Source organism: Gorilla gorilla, chromosome 1 (assembly GCF_029281585.2).
Source record: "Gorilla gorilla gorilla isolate KB3781 chromosome 1, NHGRI_mGorGor1-v2.1_pri, whole genome shotgun sequence".
Classification (NCBI taxonomy): Eukaryota; Metazoa; Chordata; class Mammalia; order Primates; family Hominidae; genus Gorilla; species Gorilla gorilla.
In genome coordinates this window covers 194949898-194973758 of record NC_073224.2, presented here as the reverse complement: position 1 = coordinate 194973758, position 23861 = coordinate 194949898, and the positions used below count along the sequence as shown (strand labels likewise).

The window sequence follows — 23861 nt, the reverse complement described above, 5'->3', positions numbered from 1 at the left end:
CACTCCAGCCTGGGTGACAAGAGCGAAACTCCGTCTCAATAATAATAATAATAATCATCATCATCATCATCATCATCATCCTTCCTCTGGGAGAACATTCTTGGGGTAGAGGACTAGCCATGTCAGTAAACTTAGGGCTTGTTGGAAACTCACAGATGCAAATAAAGTGAACACCAAGCAGCCAATGCTATAATCAGTTCTTCTAATCTACAATCACTGAAATTCATCCCTAGGTTCACATAAACATGTATCTATTTATTTTTTAGAGATGAGTTTCTCACTTTATTGGCCAGGTTGGGGAGCAGTGGCGTGATCACAGCACTGTTGCCTAAAATTCTTGGGCTCAGGGGATCCTCCCTCTTCAGCTTCCCAAGTAGCTGTGACTACTGGTGCACACCACTGTACCTGGCTAATCTAAAAAAATTTGTGTAGCGATGAGGGAGTCTCACCATCTTGCCCAGGTTGGCCTCAAACTCCTGGGCGCAAGTGATTCTCCTGCCTTGGCCTCCCAAAGTGCTGGGATTACAGGTGTGAGCCACTGTAGCTGACCTAAACATGTGTGTCTATATTAAGGGAGTAAGGAACTTAAGGAACTTATTTTAAATGTTTACAAATAACTTGCTTCCGGCTGTCATTCATTCATTCAACAAATAATATTGGACAAACTCTTTGTGCCAGGCCCAGATATAGTTCTTGCCTCACAGTATAGCAACAATATGACAGATATCTTCTAATCCCTGTGTAAATACAGAAAAATGACACCAGATTCAGTCTTAAAAGACCAGACAGCTGGGCGCAGTGGCTCATGCCTGTAATCCCAACATTTTGGGAGGTGAGCAGACTGCTTGAGCCCAGGAGTTCGAGCCTAAGCACCATGGCAAAACCCCGTCTCTTCAAAAAATTAGATGGGCATGGTGGTACACACTTGTAGTCCCAGTTACTGGGGAGGCTGAGGTGAGAGGATCACCTGATCCCAGGAGGCTGAGGTTGCAGTGAGCTGAGATCGTGCCACTGTACTCCAGCCTGGGCAAGAGTGAGATCTGGACTCAAAAAACAAAAACAAAAACAAAAAACCCAGAAAACCAGGGAGGAAATCTTTTTTTTTTTTTTTTTTTTGACAGGGTCTCACTCTGTTGCTCGGGCTGAAGTGCAGTGGCTGATCTCAGCTCACTGCAACCTCTGTCTCCCAGGCTCAGGTGATCCTCCCACCTCAGCCTCCTGAGTAGCTGGGACTACAGGCACATGCCATCACACCTGGCTAATTGTTACATTTTTTGTAGAGACAGGGTTTTGCCACGTTGTCCAGGCTGGTCTCAAACTCCTGGGCTCAAGCAATTCACCCGCCTCAGCCTCCCAAAGTGCTGGGATTACAGGCATGAGCCACTGTGCCTGGCCAACCAGGGAAGTCTTGTTGGCACAGATGATGCCTAAGTTAAGAGCCTAAGTAGCTACAGGCTACTTCAAATGAACTCTCTGGTCATGGTAACAGAATGCTTACTGACTTCCCGTAAATTGTACTGCACCTTTCCACTACTCGGGCTGTAATGTTACTTCATGATTCAGAGTAGAATAAGTGGCCCTACTAAGAGTTTCCAAAAATCAAAGTCATGCGGGCTGCTTATTATCCAATGATGCAGTAAGTTTGTGATGACAGTCTGTGTTATCACAGTTGCTAGCTAGTAACTTTTCCCTCTACCCTATAGCCCTTCATCCCCTGACAGGGTCCTAAGGAAGGAAAATGACTTAAAAGAATCAGACTCAAACACAGGGCTTGCAAGTTTTTTGGCTGTCAAATTAAGTACAGGGCTACAGAAGTCCTATCCCACAGATCAGAGTTCCAAAAAGTAACAGTCTGAAAAAGTAAGGTGAAAACGTTTCAATGTTGTAGATACATATACTAGGTTAGTATCAAAATAGGTTAGTATCAAAAGAAAAGCTCCATTGAGATTTCTTGGCCAAAAAAAAAAAAAAAAAAAAAAAAGGCTCCAAAATTTTTACATCCAACTCGTTTCTGCCAGTAATGTTGGGCTTTTCACTACGCCACCAGTAGACTCCAGGAAGGCATCATCAGGATTACACTGAGGCTGTCGTAAGCAACCACGGCCCACCAAAGCAGTCTTAAGGAACGTTGCCACTTAATAAAGTCTTTAAGCAGTTGGGACCAAGTTCTCAGATCTTCCCTTGACCAACTGTATTTATTCTTTTCAAGATGATAGAAATCTGACAAATAAAAATCTCTGGGAAAAATGAAAGGTTCCAGGAAAGAATGACAGAGATTTGTAATTTGATAAAAGACATCAAACACTCAACTGAAAATAACTTGCATTTAGCTTTTTGAACATCTGAAAATAGTACATATGCTCAGTCTTTCTAATAAGCTGTCTCCAGCATGGGGATTTCATTGGCATAGTTTGTTCTTTGTTGTAACATGTTAGCTGTTTCATAAGACATAACAATAGTCCTTTCTCTACATCAAAGGACTTAAGGAACTATACCTCTAACGACTAGTGTGTTGGTATTATTATCCCTACTTTCTTGGTTGTGAAACTGAGGCACAGGGTAAATGAGGCTTGCTTGAAGCCAAAGATTCCTGTCTAGATTAAATAGAGAATTATCAACTCTGGAATTTCTAAATTAAAAGAAGCAATGAGACCGGCAATATAAAACAAATACTTTAAACATAGGCTACAGAACTCTATTATGGATTTAGTCTGCTTGAAGCCTCTAAAATATACCTCACTAACTTGTTCTCGAAACACTTAGGAATAATCGCAGTCTGTTTCTAAAGCACACAAAAACAGCACCAATGGCTGATTACCCCAGATAGTCAGAGCAACGGCTCTAATATGGGTCAGGATCCATGTCCAAGGAGTCAGCCAGCTTTGCTTTATGTGCAGCTCACAGACCGCACCTTTACTTAACAACACTTCTTGTTCACATGGCTCTAGACATAGGACAAAAATTTCTCCTATGAGACTGGAATTCCCTCCACTTAGAGAAAGAGATCAACAAGCAATAGCTGCACACCTGCAAGACAAGGATACTACATGAGTCCTGTTAGGAGATTTGCTCATTTCTAAGTATGTTTTAACACAAAACTAATTAAGAGTTTATACATATTAAGAACCACTGAATTGTACACTTTAAAAGAGTTCTATACATACATACAACTATCTAATCTACATATAAAATTCTACATATCTGAACACCACAGAAAAGAACACCACTCAAAAAAAGAAATTTTGAAAATAGCAGACCAAGTAAACCTGGTAGAATCTTTAGAACAGGTTTAGAACTAAACGTGTTCTAAAGCCAAAAGTCTAGAGTTAGAGTAGATTATAAAGACTACTAATGAATGCTTAGTGGAGGCAACTAATACTACTAATGTACTAAAAGTACTAATTAGCACTAAAGTACTAATGCTTTTGGAGGCAATACAATAGTCAAAAAAGCCTGGGTATCTGAGATGCACAAATGCATCTTTTTTTTTTTTTTTTTGAGACGGAGTCTCACTCTGTGGCCCAGGCTGGAGTGCAGTGGCATGATCTCAGCTCACTGCAACCTCTCTGCCTCCTGGGTTCAAGCGATCTTCGTGCCTCGGCCTCCTGAGTAGCTTAGCTGGGACTACAGGTGCACACTACTATGCCCAGCTAAGTTTTGTATTTTTAGTAGAGACAAGGCTTCTCCATGTTGGCCAGGCTGGTCTGGAACACCTGACCTCAAGCGATCCACCCGCCTCAGCCTCCCAAAGTGCTGGGATTACAGGTGTGAGCCACCATGCCTGGCCAAAAGTGTATACCATATTCTTACTTCTCTCCTAGACTGTAAAGCATAGTTAAGAGCATAGGCTCTGAAGTAAGAGAACCGGTTCAATCACTAACTCTTCCATTAAACTCTGAAGACTCAGTCCCCTTATCTATTCACAGTAAGATATGAAAAGGCTAGAGCAGTCTTAGCCCTATGAACTCTCAAAACTAACAAACCAACACTGTCTTTAAAAATGAAGGCCGGGCGCAGTGGCTCAGGCCTGTAATCCCAGCACTTCGGGAGGCTGAGGAGGGAGGATCACAAGGTCAAGAGATCGAGACCACCCTGGCTAACACGGTGAAACCCTGTCTCTACTAAAAATACAAAAAATTGGCCAGGCGTAGTGGCGGGTGCCTGTAGTCCCAGCTACTTGGGAGGCTGAGACAGGAGAATGGCGTGAACCCAGGGGGCGGAGCTTGCAGTGAGCCGAGATTATGCCACTGCACTCCAGCCTGGGCGACAGAGTGAGACTCTGTCTCAAAAAAAGAAAAAGAAGAAGAAGAAGCCTGGCACTAAATAGAAATTGCCAGGAGTAGAATCCAAATTAAGCAGGACAAAGACAATCCAAGAGCACAGGAACCAGAAAAGACAGATAAAACGGAGATAAAGGAACAGTGGAGGAAGATCTTAAAAGAGGGGGCTCTAGAGCTGTGAAGCTAAAAAAGCAATGACTCACCCTTCTCTTCTGAAAATGTAGAAAGACCAACTTCAGATAAAAATTAGAAACAGAAAACAATTACAGTCAAATCCCATACAAAGTTATTATCAAGAAAGATAATAAAGATTAAAATAACATTCCTATAATGAAAGCACATATAAGAAAGACATGCCCACAAACAGATGAAATCCATAGCCTAATATTTCTGTTTTTTTGAGACGGAGTCTCACTCTGTTGCCAGGCTGGAGTGCAATGGCACGACCTCAGCTCACCGCAACCTCCGTGTCCCAGGTTCAGGCGATTCTCCTGCCTCCCGAGTAGCTGGGACTACGAGCGCACGCCACTATGGCCAGCTAATTTTTATATTTTTAGTAGAGATGGGGTTTCACCATGTTGGCCAGGATGGTCTCGATCTCTTGACCTCGTGATCTGCCTGCCTCGGCCTCCCAAGGTGCTGGGATTACAGGTGTGAGACACCATGCCCGGCCTTCCATAGCCTAATATTTCAAAATAAGCTAAAGTAAGAAAATGATAAATGTGGCTGGGCGTGGTGGCTCACGCTTGTAATCCCAGCACTTTGGGAGGCTGAGGCAGGCGGATCACTTGAGGTCAAGAGTTCGAGACCAGCCTGGCCAATATGGTGAAACCCCATCTCTAATAAAAATACAAAAATTAGCCGGGCATGGTGGCTCACACCTGTAGTCCCAGCTACTTGAGGGGCTGAGGCAGAGGAATCACTTGAACCTGGGAGGCAGAGGTTGCGAAGAGCCGAGCTCACACCACTGCACTCCAGCGTGGGCAACAGAGCGAGACTCTGTCTCAAAAAAAAAAAAAGGCCAGGCGTGGTGGCTCATGCCTGTAATCCCAGCACTTTGGGATGCCGAGGCAGGCGGATCACGAGGTCAGGAGTTTGAGACCATCCTGGCTAACACGGTGAAACCCTGTCTCTACTAAAAATATAAAAAATTAGCCGGGTGTGGTGGCACACGCCTGTAGTCCCAGCTACTAGGGAGGCTGAGGCAGGAGAATCACTTGAACCCGGGAGGCAGAGGTTGCAGTGAGCCAAGACTGTGCCATTGCACTCCCGTCTGGCGACAGAGTGAGATGCTGTCTTCAAAAAAAAAAAAAAAAAAAAAAAAAAAAAGGCCAGGCACGGTGTCACACCTGTAATCCCAGCACTTTGGGAGGCCGAGGGGGGCAAATCAAGAGGTCAGGAGTTCGAGACCAGCCTGGCCAACAGGGTGAAACCCCGACTCCACTAAAAGTACAAAAATTAGTCAGGCGGGGTGGCACATGCCTGTAATCCCAGCTACTCAGGGGGCTGAGACAGGAGAATCGCTTGAACCTGGGAGGTGGAGGTTGCAGTGAGCCGAGAGTGTGCCACTGCACTCCAGCCTGGGCGACAGAGTGAGACTCCATTTTGAAAATAAATAAATAAAAATAAACATATAAAAGAAAAGGCCTGGTGCAGTGACTCTTGCCTGTAAATCCCATCACTTTGGGAAGCTGAGGCAGGCAGATCATTTGAGCCCAGGAGTGTGAGACCAGCCTAGGTAACAAGGCAAAACCCTGTCTCTGCAAAAAAGAAAAATAAATTAGCTGGGTGTGGTGGCATGTTCCTATAGTCCCAGTCACTCAGAAGGCTGTGATGGGAGGATGGCTTGAGCCCAGGAGGTCAGGGCTGAAGTGAGTCACGTTCGGCAACACTCCAGCCTGGGCGACAGAGTGAGACCCTGCCTCTTAAAAAAAGGAAAAAAAAAAAAAGACTGAAACTTCACATGAAAAGAACTTACTACATATCTAAAAAACATGATTCAGAACAATCAATACGATACATTATATAGAAAAACCACAAGATATTAAAGAAAAATAAAAACTCCTTTGGGAATCCAGACAAAAGGACCAAGTCACTCATAAGGGAAAGAAAAACAGATTTTATCTGGACTGTTTTGACAACAACGCTGTATGTCAAAAGATAATGAAAGAATACATTTAGGCTGGTGCAGTGGCTCACGCCTGTAATCCTAGCACTTTGGGAGGCCGAGGCGGGTGGATCATGAGGTCAGGAGTTCGAAACCAGCCTGGCCAACATGGTGAAGCCCCGTCTCTACTAAAAATACAAAAATTAGCCAGGCATGGTGGCGCGTGCCTATAATCCCAGCTACTTGGAAGGCTGAGGCAGGAGAATTGCTTAAACCTGGGAGGCGGAGGTTGCAGTGGGTTGAGATTGCGCCATGCACTCCAGCCTAGGTGACAAGAGCAAAACTCCATCTCAAAAAAAAAAAAAAGATACATTTAATATATTCAAGGAAAACATGTCAGTCAAGGATTCTATATCCAAATAAATTGGCTTTGAAACATAACGGTGGCAGATTACTTGTTGAACATTATATGCGCCCTCCTTTAGGAATAAGCTTCAGACAAATGACCGGAGACACAAGGAATGGGGACTGGTGTGCAGTGATCATCAACGGCTGCTAACATCACAAAATGAAAGACAACCAGATAATCATGTACCTTCAGATGGAAGAACACACCACTACCTTGCCAAAAATTCAAACCTAAACCTAATCAAGCCTCAAGTTCAACTACTAATTTACAGACTATACATACAGAGAAACACTCATTAAATCAACAAAATGCAGACTGTGGGAAAACTATACCAAAAACCTAGTTTCTTCAACAATTAAATTACAAGGGGGGAAAAAAAAGAAATGGAGGGAAAACCTATATATCAAGAGACTTAAAAGACATTTCAACCAATTGTAATGTGTAATCCTTATTCACTTCCTAAGTTAAATAAACACATTTGAAAAAACATGCTGAAATTATATTTATGAGGCAACTGAAAACTCAAACACTGATTAGATACTTAATGATACCAAAGAATTATTATTGATTTGGTTTTTTACTGTTTTTTAGAAGTGATAGTGGTATTTCTAAAAAGTGCCCTTATTTTTATAATATATTCTAAAATATTTACAGATAAAATTATATGTCTAAGATTTGCTTCAAAAGAACATGGGAGAAAGCAAGTTGGGTAAAATATAGATAAAATAAGATTTGCTATAGGTTGTTAACTGTTGATGCTGGGTGACAGATAAATGGGCAATGTTGAATACTTTTGTACAAGTTTTAAAATTTCCATATAAGAAGTTAAAATATTAACTATGTCTGGTCTACAACTTGTGTTTAACAATGGCAATTATCATTATTATTATTAGTTGACTCTGAATATTTACTAAATGAATGAGTTTAGACATAGATAAGAATGAATGATTTATCAACAAATATGAAACATTATTATGGAGAAAATATGAAATCTAAGAGCATTCATGTTATCAACGTCAGTTGTAAGAGTGGAGCTCACTCACCCAGGGCCTGGGAGAATGAATGAACCAATAATCTCTCTTGATAAGTCAGGGAAAGAGGTTTGGGTAGCTGAAATAAAAAGTGAGAACCAGTAAATAAGTAAAATTGTGGGGTTAGATAAAGCAAAATGAAGTAGAAAATGGTGCCAGAAAGTATAAAACCAAATGAAATATGTGTCCTTTAAGTGAAAAAACATAACTTAGCAAATATGGTATCCAACTTCAATATCCTATAAGCACATGTGATGGAGGTTTCCACATATAAGTAGGACTGCAATACATTTAGCAAATATAAGGTAAAGGAAAAAGATTATAAGTTAAAAATTGTTTCAACAAAAAAAAAAAAAGCCAAATAAAGTGAATGTACTACTCTGGCCTTTCTCTGAGAACAGAAGTCAAACATGAAGACCTCACAATAATAGCTGGGAAACTCAATCTGGAGGAAGTGGGTAAAGATAAAACCAAAAGCCAATAAACCTCAAACTTTTAGGGAATGTTCTTATCTTACCTAAAATCTTATTGGAAACAGACCAAAAGAGCCTATTAATGTTTAGGAGCTCTTTTGTGGGCACACGGGAAGAAAAAACATGGGCTTAAAGGGCTACTGTGTCATGCATGGCATAGCTGCTCAGTACAACTTTCTCCTTTAGAGAGATAACCGACATCCCTTAGCAAACACTGACAACTTCCTTCTTAGGCTGTCTCACTTTCTTCAACTGTTTATACGCACTTCCACTGCCCTTTCTACAAGTTTATGTTAATTCTAATCAGTTAATTCTGAATTTTGGCTTAGCTCAGTTCCTAACAGCTATTTGGGCATTTATTTACGTTCTTCCAACAGTTAGCCTTGTTGCCTTCTACTCCTGGTTGGAAGGCAATCTGATATGAAGCCAGGATTTCAGGGGCTATTGTAGTAAGAAAAAACCAAGTAAAGATAGCAAAGACTTGCTGGCCAAAGTCACAGCTTGGAAGATGGCTCAGAGGTAGGATTATATGTAAGAGATTCTGTGTAAATGATGTGGGGGAACAGGTAACGGAGGAACAGAAATTAGACTGCAGAAGGACTTAGTAAAGATTCTGATTTTAGGTGCAAGGGGAAGCCCTAAAATAAGGAGTAAAAGATCAAAGTCATGGCCGGGCGCAGTGGCTCAACGCCTGTAATCCCAGCACTTTGGGAGGCCGAGGCGGGCGGATCCCGAAGTAGGAGATCGAGACCATCCTGGCTAACATGGTAAAACCCTGGCTCTACTAAAAATACAAAAAAATTAGCCGGGCTTGGTGGCAGGCACCTGTAGTCCCAGCTACTCGGGAGGCTGAGGCAGAAGAATGGCGTGAACCCAGGAGGCAGAGCTTGCAGTGAGCCCGCACTCCAGAGCGAGACGCCATCTCCAGAAAAAAAAAAAAAAAAAAAAAAAAAATCAAAGTCATACAAAAAGGCAGTAACTTGGAGAGTAAAATGCCCCTTTGGAGGTTACTTTACTTTTCTTCTCATGCCTTCTCTCCTAACAGTTGCCACTATTACTTCTCAAGCCTCCAAGTATTAGAGGAACTTATTTGCCTGGGACTTACAAGATTTCTAGCTTACTGGGCCAAAAATAACTTTTCTAAAATTCAGAGATTATAGAGCAAAGAAAGTTTACACATCCATTCTAAACTTTTAGATGGTAGCTAATACAGCTCTGAGAAGACCACCAAAAACCCCAAGCTCTTTGCAAATCAAAACTACAGTAAGATACTAACTTATGCTTATTGAGATGACTACTATTAAGAAAAAAATAGGCTGGGTGTGGTGGCTCATGCCTGTAATCCCAGCACATTGGGAGGCTGAGGTGGGTGGATCACGAGGTCAGGAGTTTGAGACCAACCTGGCCAAAATGGTGAAACCCTGTCTCTATACTAAAAATACAAAAATTAGCTGGCTGTGGTGGTATGCACCTGTAATTCCAGCTACTCAGGAGGCTGAGGCAGGAGAATCGCTTGAACCTGGGAGGAAAGGTTGCAGTAAGCCGAGATTGCCCCACTGCACTCCAGCCTGGGCAACAGAGCAAGACTCCTTCTCAAAAACAAAAAAACAAACAAACAAAAATAAGCAGAAAATAAATACTGGGAAGGATGTGGAGAAACTGGAACCATAGGCTAGGCATGGTGGCTCACACTTGTAATCCCAGCACTTTGGGAGGCCAAGGTGGAGGATCACTTGAGCCCAGGAGTTCGAGACCAGCCTGGGCAACATAGTGAGACTCTGTCTCTAAAAAAAAAAAATATATATATATATATATATATACACACACACACACACACACACACATATACACAAATATATATATATACACACACACACATATATATACACACACACACACACATATATATATATATATATCCAGGCACGGTGGCTCATGCCTGTAATCCCAGCACTTTGGGAGGCCAAGGTGGGTGGATCACCTGAGATCGGGAGTTTGAGACCAGCCTGACCAACATGGAGAAACCCTGTCTCTACTAAAAACACAAAATTAGCTGGGTGTGGTGGCGCATGCCTGTAATCCCAGCTACTCAGGAAGGTGAGGCAGGAGAATCGCTTGAACCTGGGAGGCAGAGGTTGCGGTGAGCCGAGATCACGCCATTGCACTCCAGCCTGGGCAACAAGAGCAAAACTCCGTTTTAAAAAATAATAATAAATAAATATATATACACACACACACACACATACACACACACACTTATTTTAATTTATTTATATATTTTTTTGAGACAGAATCTCCCTCTGTTGCCCAGGCTAGAGTGCAGTGGTACGATCTCAGCTCACTGCAACCTTCACCTCTCGGGCACAAGCAGTCCTCAACCTCAGCCTCCTGAGTACCTGGGACTACAGGTGTGTGCCACCATGCGTGGCTAATTTTTGTATTTTGGGGGCAATATAGTGAGACCCCCTCATCTCAACAAAAAATAAAAAGTTAGCTGGGTGTGGCAACATATGCCCATGGTTCCAGCTACTCAGGAGGCTGAAATAGGAGCATTGCTTGACCCTGGGAGGTCAATGCTGCAGTGAGCCGTGATTGCGCCATGGCACTCCAACCTGGGTGTCAGAACGAAATCCTGTCTCAAAAACAAAACAAGTAAAGAAAGAGAAAAAGAGGTTGGAGCCCTTGTACACTGTTGGTGGCAATGTAAAATGGTATAGCCACTGTGGAAAATAGTATGGCAGTTCACTAAAAAATTAAACACAGAAATAGCATATAATCCAGCAACTACATTTCTCAGTATAAACCAAAAGAACTGAAAGAGGGTCTCAAAGAAATATGTGTACATCCATATTCACAGCTGCATTATTCACAATAGCTAAAATGTGGAGGCAACCCAAGTGTCCGTGGATGGATGAATGGCTAAGCAAAATATGGTATATCCATAAAATAGAATATTCCTCAACCTTAAAAAGGAAGTAAATTCTGCAGTATGCTACAATATGGATGAACCTTGAGGATGTTATGCTAAGTAAGCTAATCACAAAAAATAAATACTGGAGGCCAAGGTGGGCAGATCACTTGAGGCCAGACATTCAAGGCTAGCCTGGCCAACATGGCGAAACCCCATTTCTACTAAAAATACAAAAACTAGCCGGGTGTAGTAGGTAGGGCATGCACCTGTAGTTCCAGCTACTCAGGAGGCTGAGGCACAAGACATGCTTGAACCTGGGAGGTAGAGGCTGCAGTGAGCTGAGATCATGCCACTGCACCCCAGCCAGGGTGATAGAGTGAGACTCTGTCTCAAAAAAAAAAGAAAGACAAATACTCTATGATTCCACTTACATGAGGTACTTAGAGGTAGTCAAAATCATAGAAATAGGAAGTAGAATGGTAGCTGCCATGGGCTAGGAGGAGGGGGATGTTAGTATTTAATGGTAATAGAGTTTCAGTTTCACAAGATGAAGGTTATAGAGATGGAGGGTGGTAATGGTTGCACAACATTATAAATGTGGTTAATACCACTGAACTGTACACTTGACCCAAATTTTCTTCTCATTACCCTAATGGAATTCCCCAAATATTCTCTCAACAAATAATCAGCGGTACTCCAGAAAGCAACACACCCAACATTATTGTATTGGAAGCCCCCACTCTAAACAGAAGCACCCAAAATCCACTTGAGAGAAAATACAGAAAAGTAGAAGGAAGGCCAAAAGTGAATGGAAATGCCTATATACATTGTACTGGAGGTCCTGGCCAGGGCAATGAGACAATTTTTTTTTTTTTTAAAGAGCTGGGCATGGTGGCTCATGCCTGTAATCACAGCATTTTGAGAGGGCAAGGTTGGGGGTATCACTTCTGTCCAGGAGTTCCAGACCAGGCCTGGGCAATACAGTGAGATCCTTTCTCTCTATATATAACAAAAGTCCAGGTGTGGTCGTGCATGCCTGTAGTCTCAGCTACTTGGGAGGCTTAGGTAGGAGGATCACCTGAGCCTGGGGAGGTCGAGGTTACAGTGAGCCGTGATCGAGCCACTGCACTCCAGCCTGGACAACAAAGTAAGACCCTGGTCTAAAAAAAAAAAAAGAAAAAAAAAAGAAATTAGCCGGGCATGGTGGCACATGCCTGTAGTCCTAGTTACTTAGTTACTTGGGAGCCTGAGGTGGGAGGACTGCTTGAGCCCAGGAGTTTGGGGCTACAGTGAGCTGTGACCACACAACTGCACACTAGCCTGGGTGACAGAGTGAGACTGTCTCAAAAAATAAAATTAATGTAATTTAATTTTTAAAAAGAATAAAGATTAAGAAGGAAGATATAATACTGTTTTTATTTGCAGGCAATATGATGATAAGGTCCTAAACGAATCTATAATTTAAAAGGTCACAGCGCATAATGCCAAAATACAAAAATCAATTGTATTTCTATATACAAGCAATAAACAATTGAAAATAGAAAAAATACCAATTACAATATCATTAAAAATATTTACCTAGGAATAAATTTATCAAGACATGTTCAAAATTTCTACATTGGGCTGGGTGTGGTGGCTCATGCCTGTTATCCCAGCACTTTAGGAGACTGAAGTGGGAGGACAGCTTGAGCCCTGGAGTTTGAAACTAGCCTGAGCAACACAGTGAGACATCTCTACTAAAATAAAAATCTAAAAAATTAGCTGTGCATGGTAGCATGTGCCTGTAGTCCCATCTACTTGAGAGGCTGATGTGGAGATCACTTGAGCCCAGGAGGTTGAGGCTGCAGTGAGCCTTGATCACACCACTGCACTCCAGCCTGGATGACAGAGCAAGGCTGTCTCAAGAAAAAAAAAAAAATCACTGAAAATTACAAAACTCAGTTGAGAGAAATTAAGCGAAACTTAAATAAATAGATACACAATTATGTGTTACTTAATGACAGCGATATGTTCTGAGAAATCCGGTATGTTCTGAGAAATGCATTGTTAGGTGATCTCGTTGTGCGAACATCATAGAATGTACTTACACAAACCTAGATAGTATAGCCTACTACATACTTAGGCTATATGGTATAGCCTATTGCTCCTAGGCAACAAACCTGTATGTTATTATATACCATAGGTAATTGTAACACAATGGTAAGTATTTGTGTATTTAAACATATCTAAACATAGAAAAGGTACAGTAAAAATATGGTATTACAATCTTATGGGACCACATATGTGGCCAGTCATTGACCAAAAATTGTTATGTGGCACATGACTATATATACCATGTTCAAGGATCAAAAGATTCAATATTAAGATGTCAAATCTGAGCTGGGTGAGGTCGCTCACGTGTGTAATCCCAGCACTTTGGGAGGCCAAGGTGGGTAGGTCACTTGAACCTGGGAGCCCGAGACCAGCCTGGCCAACATGGTGAAACCCTGCCTCTATAAACTACAAAAATTAGCCAGGTGTGGTGGCACACACCTGTAATCCCAGCTACTCAGGAGGCTGAGGCACGAGAATCAGTTGGACCTGAGAGGTGGAGGCTGCAGTGAGGTGGTGTGGTGAGGAGGTGCAGTGGAGGTGGAGATTGCACCACTGCACTCAGCCTGGGTGAAAGAGCAAGACTCTGTCTCAAAAAGAATACAAAACAAAGACAAAACCATAGAAGAACATCTACACAAAGGTCAGATGGGCAGAGATTTCTTAGGCTGGACACAAAAAGCAATAACCATAAAAGAAAAAAATCAGTAATTTGGATTTCATCATCATTAAAAACTTTTCTTCAAGAGACACTATTAAATAAAAAGCCACAGACTGGTGGAAAATATTCACAACACATATCTCACGAAAGACTTGCATCTGGACTATATTAAGAATTCCTATAATCAGTAATGGAAAGGCAAACAACTCAATTAAAAAATAGACAAATGCTTTGAACAGACACTTCATGAACATATACAAATGGCCAATAAACACATGAAAAGGTGTTCAGCATCATTACCATCAGGGAAATGTAAATTAAAACCACAGTGAGATACCATTACATACATACCTACTAGAATGGTTAAAATTAAAAAGACTGACAACACCAAGTGTTGATGAAGATGTGAAGCAAACGCAACTCTTACAAACTGTTGATGAAAGTATAAAATGGTATAGTCACTTTAGAAAACTGCTAGTTTCCAATAAAGTAAACCCTACAGCCTATAGAATATTTTCACAAAAAGACCTGCAGAACAATGCTCATAATAGCTTTATGCATGACAGCCAAAAATTAGAAACAACCCAAATAACTGTCAATAGGAGGATAGATAAATAAATAGTAGTATATTCATTCAATGGAATACTACTCAGCATGAAAAGGAACAGATTAGTTATATTTTCAATAACATGAATGAATCTGAAAAATATGTTGAACAAAAGAAGCCAGAACAAAATTGTATGTTTCCATTTATATGAAGTTTATAAACAAATAAAATTAATACATAGTAATAGAAACAGAAGAGTGGTTGACTCAGAAGATCGGAGACTTACTAGAAAGAAGCACAAAGGAACTTTCAGGGGTGATGGAATTGTTCTAGATTTGGATAATGGTAATCTAGGTGTATATTTAGTATCTGTGCATTTTACTGCGTATAAATTATTCCTCAATAAAAGGGGTGGGAAAGCCATGTACATATTTGCATTAATTTTTTGTTTTATAGTACAAAAGTCAGTTGAAAATAACACATCCGTTTAATCACCAGAAATAACAGAAGAAAGTTTGTCTCCCATTTCAAGTAATATGGCAACATCACAACGATTGAATTTTTTCCAAAGAAAAACAATTTTAGAACAATCTACAGTGGATCTTTCTCAGCTCATGGGCCACAAACCACTGGGGAGACTATGTTCTCATATCTATGTGCTCCTTAGTTTCTTAACCAAAGGTTAACTAAAAGTTCAAATATTACATGGGAGGTCTATGAATTTTTGAACATTCCTTTGTGCTTCTTTCTAGTCAATCCTCACCTGCAGAGTCAACTGCTCCTCTGATTTATACATTAACATTGCTTGTTCATGAACTTCATATGAATGGAATCTTTTTAAGTACATTTAGAGTATATCTTTTTTTTTTTTTTTTTGAGATGGGATCTCACTCTGTTGCCCAGGCTGGAGTGCAGTGGCATGATCTTGGCTCACTGCAACCTCCACCTCCTGGGTTCAAGTGATTCTCCTGCCTCAGCCTCCCCAGTAGCTAGGATTACAGATGTGCACCACCATGCCCAGCTAATTTTTGTCTTTTTAGTAGAGACAGGGTCTTACCACATTGATCAGGCTGGTCTCAAACTCCTGACCTCAAGTGATCCACCTGCCTCGGCCTCCCAAAGGGATTACAGGCATGAGCCACTGTGCCTGGCCTAGAGTATGTCTTTTTTTTTTTTTTTTAATGAAAATGTGCTATTACTCAAAAACATTGGAAACCAGTGACTATGACAAATTAATGTCTAAATCTTTACTAGTAACCAAATCAAAGAGCAACTGAAGAGTACATGGGTAACAAAGTATGTGATGTAAAAATATATTAGAAATAAATTTTTGTAAACTATAATGCACTGGGGGCCAGGTGTGATGGCTCACGCCTGTAATCCCAGCACTTTGGAAGGCCGAGGCGGGTGGATCACCTGAGGTCAGGAGATCGAGACTAGCCTGGCCAACATCCCATCTATACTAAAAATACAAAATTAGCCAGGCACGGTGGCATATGCCTGTAATCCCAGCTACTTGGGAGGCTGAGGCAGGAGAATTGCTTGAACCCGGGAGGTGGAGGTTGCAGTGAACTGAGATCACACTACTGCACTCCAGCCTAGGTGACAGAGCGAGGCTCCGTCTCAAAAAAAAAACTATAATGCACTGGGAAAACATAAGATATTATCTATCTTCAATAAACAAGAAGTGTCAAAAAATTGCTTTTCACCTTAAGTTTTGGATATATGTAGCGCAAAGAATCTGCAGTTCCCATGTCAGCATCATCAGGAATACACACAATATCTGACTTCATTTTCATCTTGAATTCTGCACATAGAGCCTTTTGAACATCCCTGGTTGTAACCACAATGACTTCTACAGGACAAAAGAAAAAAAGAAAGAAAAACAAAAACTTACTCATATAGACCTAGTGGTTCCACTATTTCAATTAGATTTGGTCTATTTCTAGGTGTAATAATAACTGCTAATATTATTGTGCCTTTTCAATATATTTTACCTGCATTCCCCCAATTAATTCTTTTTTTTTTTACAGACAGGGTCTCACTCTGCCACTCAGGCTGGAGTGCAGTGGCACTATCGCAGTTCACAGCAGCCTCAACCTCCCAAGATCAGGCAATCCTCCCACCTCAGCCTCCCAAGTAGCTGAGACTACAGGCATGTGCCACCATGCTTGGCTAATTTTTGTATTTTCTGTAGAGATGAGGTTTCGCTCTGTTGCCCAGGCTGGTCTCCAACTCCTGGGCTCAAAGGATCCGCCAGCCTTGGCCTCCCAAAGTGTTGTGATTACAGACGTGAACCACTGCATCTGGCCTCCCCCCAATTAATTCTTACAACAATCTCATCTTACAAATGAGGAATCTTGGATTAAAAGACATGCTGGCTGGGCGCAGTGGCTCATGCCTGTAAATCCCAGCACTTTGGGAGGCCGAGGCAGATGGATCACTTGAGCCCTGGAGTTCAAGACCAGCCTGGGCAACATGGCAAAACCTTGTCTCTATAAAAAAACTCCAAAAAACCAGAGGTTTAGGTGGGAGGATTGCTTGAGTCTGGGAGGTGGAGGTTGCAGTGGGCCAAGATCACCCCACTGCACTCCAGCCTGGGTAACAGAGTGAGTCTGTCTCAAAAAACAAAACAAACAAAAAAAAACCTCAGGTCTATATGAATGGTGCCCACACTTTAATATATTATATGCCACTTTTCCTTGATATGAAGAATTCAGAAGAACATTCATCAAAAATACAAATGGGAAGAAATACAAAAATCACTCTGGGAAGCCAAGGCAGGCAGATAACTTCAGCCCAGGAACTCAAGACCAGCCTGGGTAACGCGGCAAAACCCTGTCTCTGCCAAAAAAAAAAAAAAGGAAAGAAAAATTATCCAGGTGTGGTGGCGTGCATGTAGTTGCAGCTACTCAGGAAGCTAAGATGGGAGGATCGTTTGAGCCCAGGAGGCAGAGGTTGCAATGAGCTGAAATCATGCCTCACTGTACTCCAGCCCTGGAAGACAGAGCAAGACTCTGTCTCTAAAAAACAAAAAAACCAAAGGGGGCCATGCGTAGTGGCTCACACCTGTAATTCCAACACTTTGGAAGGCCGAGACAGGCAGATCACTTGAGGTCAGAAGTTCAAGACCAGCCTGGACAACATGGCGAAACCCTGTCTCTATTAAAAATACAAAAAAATTAGCCAGGAGTGGTGGCACACGCCTGTAGTCCCAGGTACTCAGGAGACTGAAGCAGGAGAATTGCTTAAACCTGGGAGGTGGAGGTTGCAGTGAGCTGAGATCACACCACTGTACTCCAGCCTGGGCGACAGGTTGAGACTCCAACATTTTAAATCTTCATTCAATACAAAGAGAGAGCTATTAAGCTACCACCCTTCCTATTGGAGGCAACTCTAATAATGGAATGAACACTGGATCACAAGACTGGGCCTCACGCTTTGACACCCTGATTTATTACATCTAAATATAGGACACCTCAAACTCAATGTGATCAAAGCTGAACTCATTATTTTAATGAAAATAAAATTCATTAAAACCTTTTCCTGGCCAGGCACGGTGGCTCACGCCTGTAATCCCAGCACTTTGGGAGGCCGAGGTGGGCAGATCACAAGGTCCTGAGATCGAGACCATTCTAGCTAACATGGTGAAACCCTGTCTCTACTAAAAATACAAAAACTTAGCTGGGCATGGTGGCAAATGCCTGTAGTCCCAGCTACACAGGAAGCTGAGGCAGGAGAATCACTTGAACCCGGGAGAGGTTGAACCCTGGCGGAGGTTGTAGTGAGCCAAGATCGTGCCACTGCACTCCAGCCTGGGTGGCAGAGTGAGACTCTGTCTCAAAAAAAAAAAACCTGTTCCTTGTCTCCTATTCCTTTTCCTACTTAATGGCATAACTATCTACCTAGCTACCCAAGCAAAAAGTAGAGAGGATCACTAGACTTTAAAGTTCTGGAATTCAGGGCCTGAGCTGTCTTTTCAATTCTGTACCTCCGTGTTTAATATATAACCTGGTACTTACATCAAAACAAAATTTAAAACATATATATATTACGTGTCAGATAATATAAATATTACCTGGTACATAATAGATTCTCAGTAAGTACTGACTATGAGGCATTTAAGAGTCTCAATCTGCTCTTTCTGATATCCTTACAGAGTTCGTCTTGGATCACTGTGGACATCAGCTCCATAACAACAACACTTAGTGCTATCCTCTCAACCTTTTTCACACAGCAATAGGGTACTCCTACATTCCTTAAAGAAGGCAGTCTTCAGCCAGCGAGTTCTAGTCACCCTCTCTCATTCTCATAACGCTGACAAATCATGGGGATCAAATCTCCTAAAAGTTTTATGAGTTCACAGCTCACTTTGTCATAGCTCACCTTCAAATCCAACACGCTCAAGCAGGTTCAATGGGTACCAAATTAAAGGTTTGTTCCCAACTGGAAGCAGAGGTTTGGGAATGCTGGAAGTTAGGTCTGTCATCCGAGATCCTCCACCTACTGCCATCACTACTGCTTGAAATTCCATTTTTACAAACTGCAAGTACAGAAAAAACAATTAACAGAAAAAAACCAATGTAACAAAAATCAAAGCACACACACTACTAGCCTATTTTTATTTAGGTTACTGATACCCACTATGTCAAATGCATAATTCCTAACTCTAGCAATCACAGTAAGAAAAGCTTAGCTGCAGATAAACATTATGTCTACCAATATGTATTCTCAGTTCTATCCTTGGTAAAACTGGGAGGATAGGAATGCAGGGGCCTTGCCCTTGAGTTATTCACAATTAAGTGGAGAAGACAAATTCAGTAAATCACAATATATGTCATTAGTGCCACAGCAGAAAAATATCCAAGATACAGTGGGCATACAATAAAAGGAACACCTAGTTTTCATTGAAAACACAGAGAAGTTTTTATAGGAAGTGATGCTTGAGCTGACTCTGAAGAAGTAAGAGTTTACCAAGTGGACTTCTATGTGTGAATTGTTATTCTTTGAAAATATTAGGCTGGGTGAGGTGGCTCACATCTGTAATCCCAGCACTTTGGGAGGCTGAGGTGTGTGGATCACATGAGCTCAGGAGTTCGAGACCAGCCTGGGCAACATGGCGAGACCCCATCTCTACCAAAAATACAAAAAATTAGCCAGGCGTGGTGGCTTGTGCCTATGGTTCCAGCTACTTGGGAAGCTGAAGTGGGAGGATCATTTGAGCCTGGGAGGCAGGTGTTGCAGTGAGCCGAGATTGAGATTGGACCACTGCACTCCAACCTGTGTGACAGAGTGAGATCCTGTCTCAAAAAAAAAAAGAGAGAAAAAAGAAAATATTAAAAGATGTCTGACTAGAATTAACAGCAGAAACACAAGCATGTTAGGCTTCTGAAAAGTATGAAATGACTTAAGACTCCTCCAATAATTCAGCCATCGGCTCATCTTATTCCTCCAATTTTTAAAGATATCACTATAAACACAAACGTAGGCTTGTATCTGAACCTAGACTTACAGAACACAATTACAAAAACAAACCAAACTGTTAATTCCTTTTTTCAAACTCAAGGTAATAAACAAACCTATTTGACTTTGAAAAGAATCTCTTTACAGAAACTACCACAGAACAGAGGCACAGTAGAAGGTCATAAATCTTTATTTATGTATTTATTTTTGGAGATGGAATTTCACTCTTGTTGCCAGCCTGGAGTGCAATGGCGTGATCTCGGTTCACTGCAACCCCCACCTCCCAAGTTCAAGCGATTCTCCTGCCTCAGCCTCCCGAGTAGCTGGGATCACAGGCATGGGCCACCATGCCTGGCTAATTTTGTATTTTTAGTAGAGATGGGGTTTCACCATGTTGGCCAGGCTGGTCCCAAACTCCTGACCTCAGGTGATCCACCCGAGTCGGCCTCCCAAAGTGCTGGGATTACAGGTGTGAGCCACCGTGCCCATCCTATTTATTTATTATTTATTTAGAGACAGAGTCTTGCTCCATTGCCCAGTCTGGAAGTGCAGTGGTAAGATCATGGCTCACTGCCGCCTCAACCTCCTGCACTAAAGCAATCCTCCTGCCCCAACCTCTGGAGCAGCTGGGACTACAGGTGGGTGCCACCATGCCTGGCTTTTTTTTTTTTTTTTTTTTTTTGAGACGGAGTTTCTCTCTTGTTGCCCAGGCTGAAGTGCAGTGGCACGATCTCAGCTCACCACAACCTCCGCCTCCCAGGTTCAAGCGATTCTCCTGCCTCAGCCTCCCAAAGAGCTGGGATTATAGGCATGCACCACCATGCCCAGCTGCCCAGCTAATTTTGTATTTTTAGTAGAGACAGGGTTTCTCCACATTGGTCAGGCTGGTCTCGAACTCCCAACCTCAGGTGATCTGCCCGCCTTGGCCTCCCAAAGTGCTGGGATTACAGGCATGAGCCACTGCACCTGGCCGCCTGGCTAATTCTTTTAATTAATTTTTTATAGAGACGGGGTTTCACTATGCTGCCCAGGCTGGTCTCAAACTCCTGGCCTCAAGCCTCCTGCCTGGGCCTCCCAAAGTGCTGAGATTAGAGGCATGAGCCACTGCACCTGACCGATCTTTACTGATTTAAACTGAAAGTACTTTCTCTTACAACAATGATGTAATTTTAAAAACAAATGTGTTAAAATGTAACGTTCAGAAGAAACAATCTATTCAACATCAAATTGCCAAATAATGTTGCAACTTTACTATAATTATTATTAATCCTGGGCCCAGCACATCAACATCTAAAGTGCAGCACTTAACACCTACTATACCCAAGGCACAAAGTGAAGGCTCTTGCATAACATTCACAATGTAAAGATATGGTCATGTAGATTCTAGCAAGCGTTGCCTCAGAGTGTAATTTAATTTCATTTTGGCATTATATAACATCCACCACATCGAATGTTATTATGAAAAGAGCACTGGACCCTTAAGAGTCAAAAGATGAGCTGGACGTGGTGGCTCACGCCTGTAATCCCAGCACTTTGGGAGGCCCAGGTGGGCGGATCACCTGAGGTCAGGAGTTCAAGAGCAGCCTGGCCAACTTGGTGAAGCTCTGTCTCTACTAAAAAAAAATTTTTTTTTTTGAAAGAGTTCTTGTTCCCCAGGTTGAGTGCAATGGCATGATCTCGGCTCACTGCAACCTCTGCCTCCCGGGTTCAAGCGATTCTCCTGCCTCAGCCTCCCAAGTTGCTGGGATTACAGGCATCCGCCACCATACCTGGCTAATTCTTTGGATTTTTAGTAGAGACAGGGTTTCGCCACGTTGGCCAGGCTGGTCTTGAACTCCTAACCTTAGGTGATCCACTTGCCTTGGCCTCCTAAAGTGCTGGGATTTCAGGCATAAGCCACTGCGCCCGGCCTCTACTAAAAATATTTTTAAAAGTAGCCAGGCATGGTGTCAGGCGCCCGTAATCCCAGCTACTCAGGTGGCTGAGGCAGGAGAATCACATGAACCCGGGAGACAGCGGCTGCAGTGAGCTGAGAGCACACCACTCGCACTTCAGCCTGGGCGACAGAGTGAGACTCTGTCTCAAAAAAAACAAAATAAAATAAAAAAGAGCCAAAAGATGGCCGGGCACAGTGGCTCATGCTCCCAGCACTTTGGGAGGCCAAGATGAGAGGATCACTTGAGCCTAGGAATTCTAGAACAGCCTGGGCAACATGGTGAGACCCCATCTCTATAAAAAATTAGCCAGGTATGGTGGCGCATGCCTGTAGTCCCAGATACTCGGGAGGCTGAGGTGGGAGAATCACCTGAGCCTGGGAGGTTAAGGCTGCACACCACTGCACTCCAGCCTGGGCAACAGAGTGAGACCCTGTCCCCCCCCCAAAAAAAAAGAGTCAAAAGATGAGTTTGAGTCATGATTCTGACACTCATAGGTGGTGTGATCAGGGGCCTGACATTTAAAACTCTCAGTGTCCTCAGCTTCTAGAAGGAAGCCTGGTGGTTACGTTCACAGACCATAGAGCCAGAATGCCTAGGTTTGAATTCTAGCTCTACTATTTATTATTAGCTGTGTGAACTAGGGCAAACTACATAAATTTTCTATGCCTCAGTTTTTGCATTTTATAATGGGGATAATTATAGTTTCACTTCACAGAGTTGTTGTTAAGATTAAATTTGTTATTCTACGTAAAGCAGACAAAATAATGTCCATCTTATGAGAAGCACTATATTTGTATTTGCTTTACTAGACAGAGACTAGATTATGGAAAGCCTTCGTACTAATTGCGCCATGCTGCTTCATAATTCTGGTCTCTGCACTGCTACTGTTGCCTCCTAGTCTGCCTTTCTCTTCTGTCTAGTAATCACCTATTAAACTTTGAGGACAGCTCAAGAATCCTCTTGCCTACAAAGCCATTCCTAACCGTTCCCACCCCTCCAGAAGTGACTCCTTTTCCCGAAGTGCTTCCATTCTGCCATGTGCAGATTCTCTTAGCCTTTACAGGGTTTCATTGCGCGTATGTGTTTAAATGTCTACTTAAGTGTAACATTAATGTCTCTTAAATGTCTACATAAGAGTCTAAGAGTGACTTTCTTGGACTGTGTGTGCATCATCACTGTATTCCCAGTCAGATGCCAGAAATCAAAGTGGAATGAGGACCTGTGAACTTCACAACTGTGTAAGAGTCAAACTCAAACATGTGCATAAGGGCATTAGAACCCAGGTCACTAGGAACTGAGGTTCCAGCTCTCAAGGAGGCCCTGGGTGAAGAAAGGCAACCTAGGAAGCATGAATAGTAATCATGAACATAACTAATCATGCTACCAAGCAGACTGTCAAATGCTCATGTCACTGCCACGACTATGGCTGACGGGAATCACGGCAACGAGTCTCGCTGCCTCCCAAGCTTTGGAGAGGGTGTTCACCGCATCTCAGACTTGCCTGCATCATAGCACTCATGCCTTTTCCAGTTGTAAATAGATAAGAAAACTGTATCAGAATTGGTCTGTCATTCCACGTGTGCTGCCTGAAGGCAGAGACCTCACTGCTCCTCCCTGTATTTCACTGCCCTGCGTCCAAACAACTAAAGGCAGGCTGAACAAATGAATGAAGGGCTGAGGCTGAAAGAGTGCAGGCACAGTGCTAAAGGCGTCTGGTACCCGTCTGGTGCTCGCTCACTCGCTGTGACTTTAAGCAGAACCTCCCCTCCCCGAAACTTCGTTTCTTTCTTTTCATTTTTTTTTTTTGAAACGGAAAGTCTCACTATGTTGCCCAGGCTGGAGTGCAGTGGCGCGAATTAGGCTCACTGCAACCTCCACCTCCTGGGTTCAAACGATTCTCCTGCCTCAGACTCTCGAGTAGCTGAGATTAGAAACTTAGTTCCTCCATCTG

At 42.4% G+C, this 23861-nt stretch overlaps 1 protein-coding gene across 1 annotated transcript in view; it reads right to left on the bottom strand.

Annotated features, from left to right (window-relative positions):
• The window catches only part of EIF2B3 (eukaryotic translation initiation factor 2B subunit gamma), a 136261-nt gene that overhangs the window by 111973 nt on the left and 427 nt on the right, over positions 1 to 23861 (bottom strand). Inside the window, exons 2-3 of the mRNA XM_031002148.3 lie at positions 18897 to 19053; positions 16220 to 16365 (exon numbers count right to left, since the gene is read on the bottom strand). Of these exons, the coding sequence (XP_030858008.3) occupies positions 16220 to 16365; positions 18897 to 19044 (294 nt within the window). The 5' untranslated portion in view covers positions 19045 to 19053. The remainder of the gene's footprint in view (positions 1 to 16219; positions 16366 to 18896; positions 19054 to 23861) is intronic.